At 40.9% G+C, this 14,933-nt stretch overlaps 1 protein-coding gene across 1 annotated transcript in view; it reads right to left on the reverse strand.

Annotated features, from left to right (window-relative positions):
* Positions 1-9,609, reverse strand: part of STIM2 (stromal interaction molecule 2) — a gene marked incomplete at its 5' end in the record, with an annotated part of 43,634 nt that extends 34,025 nt beyond the window's left edge. The window contains one exon of the mRNA XM_015827110.1: positions 9,479-9,609. Coding sequence (XP_015682596.1) covers positions 9,479-9,609 — 131 coding nt within the window. The remainder of the gene's footprint in view (positions 1-9,478) is intronic.
* Between the last annotated feature and the right edge of the window lie 5,324 nt (positions 9,610-14,933).

The following is a 14,933-nucleotide window of genomic DNA, read 5'->3' on the forward strand; positions in this document are numbered from 1 at the left end:
TGAGATCCTATTGAAGCTAGGATTTTCATCTGTACTGCAATAACCATTACGTACATTTTCTTTTTTATTATTATTTTCATTTGGCAAGCCTGTACTTCCTTTGGCAAGTAGTCTTTAAAAAAGGAAGGATAGACTAGGGCAGGGGTAGGCAACCTTGACTCTTTTATGACTCGTGGACTTCAACTCCCAGAATTCCTGAGCCAGCCATGCTGAGGAGAAAGGGAGAGGTTTCCAAACTGAGCCATGGTGGCTCAGGAATTCTGGGAGTTGACGTCCACGAGTCATAAAAGAGCCAAGGTTGCCTACCCCTGGACTAGGGTCTTCAGAAGCCCTTGAGAATGCAACATCCTAGAGATTCACCGTCACTTGAGAATATGAAGTGTTAAAACCCTCCAGATAGAAACACATTCTTGTCTATCAAAAAGAGAGCCAACCCTGAATTTAAAACAATCCTGCAGAAAAGATCACATGGAAAAAAAATATATGAACAAAGAAAAAATATGTGGTATATCACTCACAACTAGGGGTTCCCAACCAAAACCAACCCTGAACGCATTTTCTCCCAACTGTTTGCACTTATGAGCCATTGAAATATGTGAATATGTGTATCTGCATAAATCCATTCGTTTACCAAGAATAGACAGGACTTTTAATTCAAACTGGGAAAAATGCTCCAGAACAGGTGTGAGTGTATATATACTGCACACATCAGCACCTGCTTTCATTTCCTGGCTTCTCACGGTCACTGCACAGTCCTAAAAAATATGCCATTAAGGTCTGGAAACACCAATGGAGCCTATATATAGCAGTGCTAAAAAGTTTGATATTCCTGATACTCAATATTAAAAGTGAATTTTCAATGTTTCTGTATATTGAAAATGTGGCGTGTTCTCCACACAAGAACACTCTTGTCTAAAATTAGACAGAGAACCCAATTAAACAAATGAGCCCAAAACATTATACACTTGTTCATTCATTGGGAAAAGCAAGTGCCTGGGAGGACAAATTGGTCAATCAGTAACATGCTATAACATACGTTGTATGTACATAACCAAGTTGCTGCCATTCCTTTTAATCAATATTGGGAAAAGAAGCGTAAATGAGAAATGGAAAAGGCCTTGGATCAAATCGCTCTGATCAATACAGGCCAGGATTTTATTTTATTTTTAAGATCATTGTGTATGCTAGTCGCAACTGCAAAGGATGTGTACTTTTCTGCCAACGCTGCAAAGTAACAGAGTAATTTTTAATAGTGGGTAATCATGGGTAATAAAACAGAGCCTTCAACACACTCCCACACAGTCCTTGCAAATCGCATTGCTGAGAATGCCACTTGCATCTGGTTCAAGCTGGGCACCATTTTTAATGATGTGCAAATAAAATATGTTCTGATCAGTTTGATATTCACCACTTTGGGCTAATTTCTTGCTCCCGGGAACACGGTAGGCATGAAGAAAGATGGCAATCAATCAGCATGAACTTCTTTGAGCGTTCGGCTTTTCTGCTGTTCAAACTGCATTACATTTGTTTAATGACCATTTTCCGGTGACGGTTCAAACTTACAATGGTGCTAAACTAATAGGAATGGGAATGGGAATAGGAATTAGGAATGGAATAGGAATTAGGAATAGGAATTAGGAATGGAATAAGAATAGGAATTAGGAATAGGGATTAGGAATGGAATAGGAATAGGAATTAGGAATGGAATAGGAATTAGGAATTAGGAATGGAATAGGAATAGGAATTAGGAATGGATTAGGAATTAGGAGTGGGAATGGAATAGGAATAGAAATATTCTTTATTGGCCAAGTGTGATTAGCTACAGAAATTTATAAGGCCTACCTGTATAAACTTTAGCCCTTCCAGAGCAGAAATAATGTTTCTATATTGGGCTGTCCTATACTTTCCAGAAATTTGAAATGAATTATTCACAATAATAGAAATATGTAACAGATGTTGCTTATGTGTCGCAATTATTTTCTTGAATATAAAGTAAAAGGAATTAATGTAATTCAAAAATTTAAATTAAAAAATTCAGATAAAAGTTTAAAAAAAAAATATTGGATAACGCTGCAGGCATACTGCCAGTATACTGACATTTCCAAATGTGATCTAGATTACAAAATATACGTTTTGGCTTCATCTTAAGATGAACATATGTTAAAATGTATATTAAAACGAGCATATGCTCATGCTTGCCTTTATCAGTAGTAACTCTTCAGCAAAGATTGGTAAGCAAAATACCTCAGAAATACAAACTAAGAGATTTCATGTTCACATGTTTACAATAGAGATACTGGAAGAATAGTGGAAGATCTTATAGGATTTGGGCTAATCATTTAAAGCAAGGGGCAATGATTCTAATTATTAGAGGTGATATATAAAACTTCAAAGAATATAAATCATTATTCTTTTAAAAATCATACTCGGAACCACATAATAAACTAAAAAGTATATCAGATGAGAGTCTAGAGGCCCTTCTAAATAATACAAACTTATCACTCTTAAATGATACACAGAAAGAACCTTTATTTGTCCCAGTTTCTGAGGCAGAGATTTAAACAAATAATTTTAAAAAATGGCTAATGGTAAGACACCAGGATTGATTGGATTTCGTATACAGTGGCATGTAAAATATTTATGGTGCCAAAAATGCTGCCAATTGTATGATGGAATATTTGATCAAAGAATATTATCAGAGATAATAAATAAAAGGAGAAGGAGAAGGAGATGGAAGGGACCTTGTAGGTCATCTAGTCCAACCCCCTGCTCAAGCAGGAAACCCTATACCATTTCAGACAAATGGTTGTCCAATCTCTTCTTAAAAACTTTTCAGAAGTTTTCAGAAAATAACTTCTTTGTTTTGAAATTTTTTATGGAGTAAGACAGTTCCGAGAATATTTGTAAAAAAATCCAATTCATCATGAGAGAGGAGGTGATTTTTCCAAATCTGGAGCTATTTCATCAAGCTTACGTATTGCCACAATTGATGTTTTTTTGGAAGCACACAATTGATGTTAATTTTAATTTTCTAATTTGATGTCAGGAGAGAGACTGGCTGAGTCAGTGGGAGGAGAGAAGAGCGGAATTTATTATTGTGTGTATGCACAAGGTTTACCTAATTATAAAATTGTAACTGTGGTTGTAATTGCATATTAGACTTCATAGGTCAGTGGTGGCGAACCTTTTAGAGACCGAGTGCCCAAACTGCAACCCAAAACCCACTTATGTATCGCCGGGTGCCAGGGGGTGTGGCCCACTGGGTGGGTGTGGCTGTGAGATCATGGCAAACTGGGTGGGTGTGGCCAAGGTAGGTGCGGTCACCTTGATGTTGCTCATGGGGAGGGACACCTGTTGGGGGCCGGGCANCAGAGGCCAGCGAGCGCATGGGAGCCGACAGTATCCGTCAGCAGCCACAGCCTGCCAGCTCGACCCGCGCACTCTGGGGCTCCGCAACCCGCCACCAGAGAAGCCGCCTCTGAGCTGGACGGTCGGCCGACAGTTGAGGAGGCAATGCAGTGGGTCGTGCCCTGGAAAAGGAGAGCATGCGAGGCCAGGAGGGATGGGACGGGGGGGGAACCATCCATGTTGGGATGCATCCGGCCACGTGGGACCTCGGTGAGTTAGCGGGCGGCTGGTTGAAGAGGGACGGTTGCCATCTCTGGGGCATGGCGCGTGTGCCCACAGAGAGGGCTCTGAGTGCCACCTCTAGCACGCGTGCCATAGGTTCGCCACCACTGTCATAGGTGTTTTTTTTCCCGCTATACACTTTATCTTTTAAATACTTGCTTAAAAAGCGTCCCAAAGCTGCTTTTTCAATAGGCAACTGGACTTTTGTTTTTCCTTGAAGATGTTTCACTTCTCATCCAAGAAAAGCTTCAGTCAGAACCGAGGCAGCCTTTTGGATGAGAAGCAAAAAGTCTTCAAGAAAAAACAAAGGCCAGTTGCCTATTGAAAAAGCACCTTTGGGACAACTGAGATTCTCCAAAGACAAATGCCTTTAAAAACAATTAGAAAAGCCCTTCAAATTCTAAATAATCCAAACCCTTCTATTTATACATCTGTAACTGCCACAAATCTCCAGCTAGGTAACGAAATGGTGAAAATATACAGGAGTCGCACTCTCGCCGCCATTTCAAATTGGATTTATTTAGCCCAGAGCGTTTTCCTCGTATTGAGGAGATGGGCACAGACTTGATGCTCTTCTTGTAACACAAGCTGCCCTCGGCGCGCAGAGGAGCAGAAGCAGCTGAGCAATTGACACCTTCTTCTTCATTTCACAGAGTCTGCTGTCTTCGGTAGCCCATGCAACATTCATATCATCTGCAGCCTTCCTCCATCATCTCTAAGTTTAGCATGCTGGAGGTAAACCGTAGCCTGTCGGAGGCAACTGAATAAACGGAGCATTTGAAGCTACAGCAAAAGAACTTTGAAAAAGGCAGTTGTTTGGGCAAAGCAGGAGCTGAAAAATCCCAAAGGAAGGTTCATCATCCCCCCTGTTTCCTCTAATAATCTTCACCTCAGGTTCCTAAATATAGAATTCATTTTGCTGTCCTGGGCCAAGGCTGAATGTCATTAACAGAGCCTTGCAATCAGGTAGCAGAAAGTGCATATGGTAGTGAAGTAAAATTGTCCAAGATTGAAAGCTCAGAAGATGACACAAACAGAGGGAGGGATAGGAAAAAAAATCAAACCGGAAATGAAAACGGGACCCAAGACATAAATCAGGATTTTAAACCTCAATGGCTGATATTCGGATAACCAAGGGGATAGGCCAGCAATTTGCTGCTGCTTTTCCATCCCGTTAAATTAAGAGAGATAGAATCAAGATCACGTGAAGTGTTGATACTGCTTTATAATGCCTTGGTAAGACCACACTTGGAATACTGCATCCAATTTTGGTCGCCACGATATAAAAAGAGATGTTGAGACTTTGGAAAGAGTGCAGAGAAGAGCAACAAAAATGATTGGGGAGGGCTGAAAGCTAAAATATATGAAGAATGGTTGCAGGAATTGGGAATGTCTAGTCTAGTGAAAAGAAGGATTAGGGGTGACACAATAGCAGTGTTTCAATATTTGAGGGGCTGCCACAAAGAAGAGGGGGTCATCTTAGTTTCCAAAGAACCAGAAGGCAAGACAAGAAGCAAGAAATGGAAACTAATCAAGGAGAGAAGCAACCTAGAAATAAGAAAAGGCTCCTGACAGTAAGAACAAACAACCAGTGGAACAGCTTGCCTTCAGAAGTTGTGGGTCTCCACCGTTGGAGGTTTTTAAGAAGGGACTGAAGTGGACAACCATTTGTCGGGAATGGTTTAAGGCAGGGGTAGGCAACCTTGGCTCTTTTATGACTCCTGGACTTCAACTCCCAGAATTCCTCAGCCAGCCCTGGCTCAGCTTGGAAACCTCTCTCTTTCCCCTCAGCATGGCTGGCTCAGGAATTCTGGGAGTTGAAGTCCACGAGTCATAAAAGAGCCGAGGTTGCCTACCCCCTGATATAAGGTCTCCTGTTTAAGCAAGGGGTTGGACTAGAAGACCTCCAAGGTCCCTTCCAACTCTGTTATTCTGTATTCAATTTAACCTCAATGATTCTAGGAAGTCTGCTTCTTCCTTTTTTCCCCCCTCTCCATTACTAGATTTCTAATTCAGATCATCCACATGCTTTACTCTCAGAAAGAGAGAGGATGCTGCAGACCCTTCCAGAGCCCAGCTAACTTGCCCAGCTGTCCCTACAACAATTGCTATCCTCCGATTAGCTACCCATTGATTGTTCTTCCTTCCATTCAATCCATTCCAATAAAACAGGGGTGTCAAACTCAATTTCACTGAGGGCCGCATCAGCATTGCGGTTGCCCTCAGGGGGCCGGGTGGGTGTGGCCAGGGTGGGTGCGGCCAACGGGGTGGGCGTGAATGGAGTGGGTGTGGCCTACTGGGTGGGTGTGGCCAGCTCTATATCGTTCCCGTCAAGGGTGCCTGTGGGGGCCTGGGCAGGAGTGGGACAGATCTGAGGGTCTCTGGCAGAACGGGGTGGGACCGGGGCAAGCGCCAAGGCATGGTCCACTGGAGGAGCCTCACTGTTCCTCTCAGGCCATGTGGGGGGGGGAACCTATGGAGCTAAGACTGAATGTGTTTCAGTATAGATGGCCACCACAAAATTGTACATTGGCTCCCGACCGGCCTGGGCCAGGGCCAAGGCAGCGGGGGCCATTCCCTCACTGTTTCCAGGATGGCTTCGCGGGCCACGTGAAACCACTTTGCGGGCCGCATCCGGGCCCTGGGCCTTGTGTTTGACATGCCTGCAATAAAAGCTGGAAGCGTCCTGGTTATCATCAATTGTTCTTTGAAGAAGAAGAAGAAAAAAAATACGTTTTCAAGAACAGGCCGTTCTCCCTTTCTCAAATTCAGCTGAATCACTCTGATTCAAAGCTAGGAGCGTCCTCGTATTGCAAATGTGCCCGTTAGCTAAAACGTAAGGTTACTACGCACTATGTATTTTGGCACTAGACTCTATGTCATTACAGTGATAAAGACGCTGCTTCCTCCTGGAAATAGATTACCATTGTTATTTTGTAGTGAGACACTATATTCTGTAATGTTACAACCCTTTTTTTTTCTGAATAGACTAAGACTACTGAAAAGTAATTAAGAGTTTTGCCAGCCACTCCCTGTATCAACACCGAACACAAGGTTAATTGTTTCAGGCATGTATTAACTGAACAGGAAGCCGGTTTTGGAAAAAGGGCTAATTTCTTCGGACAGAATTTCCTTCCTCACGTAAAACTGTACATCCCGCACTAAAAAAAAACCCCGAAGAACATACTTTTCTTTTCCTTTGTATAATTCTTAAAAGGATACTGCAATAGCAGGTGATACAGAAAGAGAGAAGACGAGAGGATCACAGGCCCATCAATATATTTGAATTCCTTGCAATCGACAATAGACCGGAGTTGCTGGGAGTTGGACAACATGTGAATTTAATTAATCATCATTATCTTCATCGAAAGCACAGTGGTAAACTCCAGTGTCGGACTGAGCACTTTCTAAAAGGTTCCATCAGTATAGAATATTTCCTTTCCCATCTTAAGAAAAAAAAATATTGATCAAGATCACGTGAAGTATTAATACCACTTTACAATGCCTTGGTAAGGCCACACTTGGAATAATGCATCCAGTTTTGGTCACCACGATGTAAAAAAGATGTTGAGACTCTAGAAAGAGTACAGAGAAGAGCAACAAAGATGATTAGGGGACTGGAGGCTAAAACATACAAGGAACGGCTGCTGGAATTGGGTATGTCTAGTTTAATGAAGAGAAGGACGAGGGGGGACATGATAGCCGTGTTCCAATATCTCAGGGGCTGCCCCAAAGAAGAGGGAGTCAAGCTATTCTCCAAGGCACCTGAAGGCAGGACAAGAAGCAACGGATGGAAACTAACCAAGGAGAGAAGCAACCTAGAACTAAGAAGAAACTTCCTGACAGTGAGAACAATTAACCAGTGGAACAGCCTGCCTCCAGAAGCAGTGAATGCTCCAACACTGGAAGTTTTTAAGAAGAGATTGGACAATCATTTGTCCGAAATGGTATAGGGTTTCCTGCCTGAGCAGGGGGTTGGACTAGATGACCTCCAAGGTCCCTTCCAACTTTACTACTACTACTACTACTACTACTACTACTACTACTACTACTACTACTACTACTACTATTATTATTATTATTATTATTATTATTATTATTATTATTATTATTATGGATCATCGCACAGTCAGCCAGATGCTCAGACTGGATTTGTCATTTTGTCTACCTATCGAGTCCTTACCAAGGACCTGGGATAGGCAGATGTGCATGTTTGATGGTATTACAGATATCGTCGCAGGATGGAAGCAGTTCCTAGTAAGGCTGCCTTTTGCAATTGACTAATGGCGAATTTGTCAATGCCGATGGTGTTCAAGTGGTGCTCCAGTTGTTTTGGGATTGCACCCAAGGCGCCTATTATAATAATATAATATAAATAATATAATTATAATTATTATTATTATTATTATTATTATTATTATGTATTGACAGTAGTTCTACTATATTACGATTCCTATGTAGCCACACCTCAAGATAGTTTACAAATAAAAATGCTATTAAAATAGATTGAGAAACTACAGTAAAAGGAAAAAAAATATGAAAATGTGCATATGAAAAACAGGAAGGAAAAAAGGCAATGAAATATATCCATCAATAATATTTACCTATAGAAGGTTAACACAGGGGAGATTGATGTGACAATAGGTACTTCACACATTTAAGCAGGAAAAATACTTCAGAAAAACAGAAGCAGCCAAGGAAAACACTTCACTGCGGGTAACCACAAAGTGACAGTCTGTCAGTTGTGGCAAATATGGCAGGATCTTCTGTTGTGGAAATACCAAGTAGTTTTCCCACCATAGGTCTGGACTTTTGCAATGTGCAGATGCTACAGCTGTTAAGAGAATACAGTGGCCACACAACTGCGGGGTCCAATTCAAAATGCTGATTATTATCCCTTAGAAAGCTCTTCACGGTGCAGCTTTACATCAGGGTCACCTCACCCAACTTGATGACACTCATTCTGTGAGGACATCTAAATAGGAATTGTTAAAAATTCCCACTTCTGCATGAGAGGAGCGCAAACCAAAACACACGTTTTCTCACATGTCTGTGTCCTGTTCCTATCTTGGTGCAGTCTACATTTTACCGTATTATTAATTTCCCTGTGGTGATGATAGACGAGGAGCACAGGGGGAGGGAGAAAAGTTGGAGTTGCTATTTGAACTAGGCTACTAATACCCCATTAATAGCACCAAAAGACCACTCAAGATGAGTCAGACTATTCGTTTTTCTGCCTTGCCACTTTTTAAACTTTCCCCATCTTTAAACTGAACCAATGTTTGAAGAAAAATAGCTTTCATAGTAAGCCATTTGTTTAAACAGGAGTTTTAAAAAGCTAGCAGCAGAAACACCAAGAAAACAGAAAATACACGTAAACACACAAAGCACGAAAAACATTTGAGGGTCCCTGATTCAATTAGTGTGACTGATACAGTCCTTCTCCACTATGGAGAGGCAGATCTGCTAAGAACAGTAAATGCTGCAGAATAGCATAAAAACCCCATGTACCACAGCCTTGCTTTTCCCCTGTTCCTGTACATGTGCAGAGAATAAAATCACGGCTGGTTTTAACTTGACCATTCGGATTCCAACGGCATACACCGTCTGTCTTTCGGTATACAAAGCTACACTTTTAGCAGAAATATCTATGCACTGCTATCCAAATTAATCTCAAGACTTATCTTAAATCTGTCGTCTACATTCTTGGGGAATGCGCCAAAACGCCAAGTGAAGGGTGTGTTTTTTTTCCCCCTTCTAATTCGTCTGCCAGGATTATGTGAAATAGCGCAGCTGTACATTTACATGGGAACACGTAACACTAAAACTAACATATGTCCATACCAACCTCATCGCTTTCCTCTACTTCAATGCCACCATCTTTGTCATCATCCATCTGTTTATGAATTGTACAGAGAGCTTCCAGACTGTATTTATCTTCCTCGGTGAAACAGGGCGGGCTCAGTAAATGGCAAAAATCTAAAAGATAAAAAAAAAACAGACACAAACAATTCTTAATTCTTTTACACTTTCAAGCGGAAGTGATGGAAGCAAAACACTATGACAGAGGTACTCAGCACACCTAATTTTAATAGTCTATTACAGACATGTCAAACACAAGGCCCGGGGGCCGGATGCGGCCCGCGAAGTGGTTTCATGTGGCCCGCGAAGCCATCCTGGAAACAGTGAAGGAACGGCCCCCGCTGCCTTGGCCCTGGCCCAGGCCGGCCGGGAGCCAATGTACAATTTTGTGGTGGCCATCTATGCTGAAACACATTCAGTCTTAGCTCCACAAGGCCGTCTGGAATCAGCGAGGAACCAGCCCCTGCCACGTCGCCCTGCCGCCTGGGTGCATGCTGGGGAGGTGTCACCCTTTGTGAGGAATGAAGAAATGGACCATGCCTTGGCGCTTGCCCCGATCCCACCCCCTTCTGCCAGAGACCCCCAGATCTGTCCCACTCCTGCCCAGGCCCCCACAGGCACCCTTGACGCGAACGATGTAGAGCTGGCCATGCCCACCCAGTAGGCCACACCCACTCCATCCACGCCCACCCAGTAGGACGCACCCACCCAGCCCGAGGGCAACCGCAATGCTGATGTGGCCCTCAATGAAATTGAGTTAATAGATATCTATTATCTATTATCTCAGTTTGACTATCCCAGGCCTAACACAAGTATTTTAAATGCCTGACTCCGAACCGAACTGGTGTCAAAACGGGACTGGAAGGATTCTCATTCTATCTTGAAAGTTCAGAAAAGGGTAATTTTAAAATTCAAAATATTCAGTTGCAACACATCCTTCCAGGATCCATATACGCGGTAACTTTTGTGAGTTGTGCTCTGGTTGAGTCTTTTGAGTTTATTCTATCCGCTGCATTGTTTCTCATTCCGTATCATGTTAAAAACTGGCAAAAAAAAAAAAAAAAGGTTGAGGCGAATTCAAATCCATGTCAAGCCAAGTCAAGATTCACACTCTTTCCTGTTCTCCACCGAGACTTTGTGAAACAGGTCCCAGCACTGATTTTATTCCTGGGGTAATATATTTCATCAGAAATCTGCTTAAGCTCTAGGTCTGGCAGAAGAGGTATCACTGAATCCTTCCTAGCCTTTTAATCCTAAAAGAAGGGACAAATGATAAAGCTGGATGCTGCTTTTTAAAAAATTTTCTACTCTGCTTCTTCTTCATATAATCGCAAATGCCGCCATTCCCATTCTTCCTCGTTTCGGTCCCTTAGTCTTCCTGAATTTTCTCCTCAAAATTGCAGCTTCTCAAATCCCTCAACTTTTTTTACTCCATTCTCTACCTTTGCCAGTATTTGACCCAAACTTTATTAACAACATCACACAAAAAAATCACTTATTTGCAAGTTTTCTCTTCCCCGTCCCTTCTATTTGTATTAGTATACATTCAACAGAATTCTCAATTAATAATGTGTGTGTGTGTGTGTGTGTGTGTATAGTATAATACAACTGCCTAGCATGTAGACTGCCCAGATTCGAATCCCATAAAGGGTGTGGCTAGCTGATGAGGACAAAATGAGTCCAAAATAGCAATACTAGTCTCCCACTTAAACCTTTAACTCTTGTCAGCAAAAAAGAAATCTGAATTGTAATGTATCGCAGTAGCGACTTGAGCCTGCTTAACGCCCCTAGTTGGGGGGCTGCAAGGCAAAAGAGATTATAAAAAAGTAGAACTGCAGTATAGCAGTCAAAATGCCTAAGGTGCAATCAATCAGACCGTCAGTCTGAAAAACTTCCTGTATATACAAAGAGGGGAAGAGAGCCTGTGACCTGGTGGTTAATACAACTGCCTAGCATATAGACTGCCCAGGTTCGAATCCCATAAAGGGTGTGGCTAGCTGATGAGGACAAAATGAGTCCAAAATAGCTATACTAGTCTTATTGAGAAGTCTGTTGAGTGTATATATACACACACATATATATCTTATCTGTTGGGTGAAGCACCCGGTCTACCAAATATAAATCAAATATAAATATATACCAAATATAAATATACCAATCTAGGAGCATATTGTGCAGGCAGACCTCACTACTGTGAATACTGTAAATTCAAAATTCTGAATACACACACACACACACACACATATACACACATGCATATACATACACATTATATACATACATTACACACACACACACACACACACACACACTCCATGCCATTTCTTTTCACTGTAAGCAATATTATACAAAGAACATAAAGACAGAAGTAGCAAGTACATTGTGTATAGTTTTAAAGGTGGATGTTTTAAACTGTTTCTACTTATATCCTATGTAAGCCACTGACAGTCCTTTTGGTCACCAGCAGGTAGAGATGAATTTGATAAATATACAGAACGAAGACATGTAAAACAAGAGGGGAAAACGAAAGGAAAAGGAAATTTACATCGTAACTGTTCACTATACTTCTTGATGCCTTTCTGGCACATGCGTGATTCTGCCACATGCGTGCACTGATTCACGGAGTGCCTTTGAGCCTTTGCATGTATTGCTTTCTCTTTTGACAATTTCATGAAATGCCTTAATTGCAATGTTCTTGTTCCTCCTCTTCCTCTCAACCCATTGACTTTCCCTTCAGAGATTTGTTTTGTACGAGTTGGCCTGCATTTCACTTCTCTCCAAATGACCCAACCACCTAAATGTGCTTCTTTTTTGGGCTGATCGTTCAGTTGAGTATTCAATTCACATCCATTCATCAATGACATGTTCCCTTTTTTTTGGGGGGGGGGAGCTTGCTATCAGCACACCCAAACCAAATTTTGTTCCAATATCATTCACACTAGTCCTCGACTTATAACAGTTCATTGAGTGACCTTTCAAACTTACAACGGCACTGAAAAAAGTGACTTATGACCGTTGTTCACACTTACAAACGTTGTAGCATCTTCATTTTTTTAATTTCTAATTCATGAAAACCAAATACAGAATCTTTCAAGCAGCACACAGCAAGATCCTTTAAAAATAGATATTTACTAGTATAAACTTTTGAATATTTAGCCATACTGCGAAGACTTCAAATGACTGACAACAGTATAATATATTGAATATGAAAACAAAACCACCCACTACGGCTAAATAAAACCATCATCTAAACTAAGAACCGGAGCCAACCATAAAAATATCCCCAAATTAAAAGATAGTTCAACTGTACTTCTAATGCTCAAATTCCTATCAAAATAGTTTTAAAATCTTTTTAAAAAGAGAGCACAATAGGGATCAAATAAGCTATTCCATAGTGTCAGCATCTGGCTGTAAGTAAGTCATCTGTATCGTTTCAAAGGACAACCCATTGTATAAACTAATTATTAGACATTTCAAATGAAGATATATCGATAATAATATATATTTTGCTTTGGGGGGGGGAGATACAAATCAAGAAAGAGGCAGAGGTGTTAGACAGGATACCTGTTTCATATGAGGAGCAGGAGATGATAGAACTGCTTCGAACTGGGTCCATTTTCCTTTTTCTAAAAATCATTCATCATTCATTCATCAAATCCTTCTTTCAGGGGACTGGAGGATAAAATATGTGAAGAACGGTTGCTGGAATTGGGTATGTCTAGTTTAATGAAGAGAAGGACTAAGGATGACATGATAGCAGTCTTCCAATATCTCAGGGGTTGCCCACAAAGAAGAGAGAGTCAAGCTATTCTCCAAAGCATCTGAAGGCAGGACAAGAAGCAATGGATGGAAACTAATCAAGGAGAGAAGCAATCTAGAACTAAGGAGAAACTTCCTGACAGTTAGAACAATTAACTAGTGGAACAATCTGCCTCCAGAAGCGGTGAATGCACCAACACTGGAAGTTTTTAAGAAGAGACTGGACAGCCATTTGTCCGAAATGGTATAGGGTTTCCTGCCTGAGCAGGGGGTTGGACTAGATGACCTTCAAGATCCCTTCCAACTCTGTTATTCTATTCTATTCTATTTACAAGACGTGAGAAACGTCTAATACTCTCCTAACCACAATCACACATTGTTGTTTTTAATTTTGAATGAAGTTACGCTTTGTACTAAGAAACCTATTTTTGTCAGTGTAAATTGAAGATGAAGATCGCTTTTATGAATCAGCAAACTTAACCCTTGAGCAAAAAGTTACCAGGTGAATTGTACCAAAAATGAATTAATTTACATTCTATTCCATATAATCACACACCTTTCGGAACCCCTGATTCATTTTCTATTTCTAAATAGTGCAGAATGTTTACTAGCACAGGGTATCAACATCCTGTCTGTGATTTTAGAGGGCAGATTTAAAAATAAAAAACCTTATGCAACATGTGGATTCAGTATCACTTTTTTCCGCCCTACCTTTCAAAGGGAGTCACTCAAAAAGTCAGGCCAGGGATTCAGATTTCGCTGCTTTATTCCAAGATACCTAAGGGGTTAGCTAAGTTTTCTTCATTAGCTATCGAAATGACACAAATTGTTATTTTCTACTTTAGATACAGAGATGGATAAAAAAGAAACTGAAAGCTCCATCTCAAAGTTATACTACTGTATATGAAGGTACAATAATTTTTGGATGTGCCAGTTAGCCAACTTTTTCAAGAAAGACAACATGGAGGCATGTTCTATTGCAGTCAAGACCAAACTACTGTTTAATATCTTGCAAAACTTCTTCAGCTCCCAAATCTTACTTGATGAGGAAAGTACAAACATGAACACATTGGGGTTTTTTTTATTTCATTTGTATTGTTTTGTTACTAATTTATTTACTTCCATGCTGAACTCAAAGTGCTTGTTTGATTTTAAAACATTCAGCAGCTTTGGCCTGGACTTCCAATAACTCCCATAGACATTCACCCATCAATTAGTCCATAGCTCAAAGATTCATCTTCTAGGTTCTCCTGCATTTTAAACATATATCCTCAAATTGGAATACTGCATCCAGTTTTGATCACAGGATGTAAAAAAGATGTTGAGACTCTAGAAAGAGTGCAGAGAAGAGCAACACAAGATGATTAGGGGACTGGAGGCTGAAACATATAAAGAACAGTTACTGGAATTGGGTATGTCTTGTTTAATGAAGAGAAGGACGAGGGGTGACATGATAGTAGTGTTCCACTATCTCAGGGGTTGCCACAAAGAAGAGTGAGTCAAGCTATTCTCCAAAGCGCCTGAAGGCAGGACAAGAAGCAATGGATGGAAACTAACCAAAGAGAGAAGCAACTTAGAATTAAGGAGAAATTTCCTGACAGTTAGAACAATTAATCAGTGGAACAACCTGCCTTCAGAAGTTGTGAATGCTCCAACACTGGAAGTTTTTAAGAAGAGACTGG

The sequence above is a fragment of the Protobothrops mucrosquamatus genome, unplaced genomic scaffold, assembly GCF_001527695.2.
Source record: "Protobothrops mucrosquamatus isolate PMUCROS unplaced genomic scaffold, P.Mucros_1.0 scaffold3500, whole genome shotgun sequence".
Lineage (NCBI taxonomy): Eukaryota > Metazoa > Chordata > Lepidosauria > Squamata > Viperidae > Protobothrops > Protobothrops mucrosquamatus.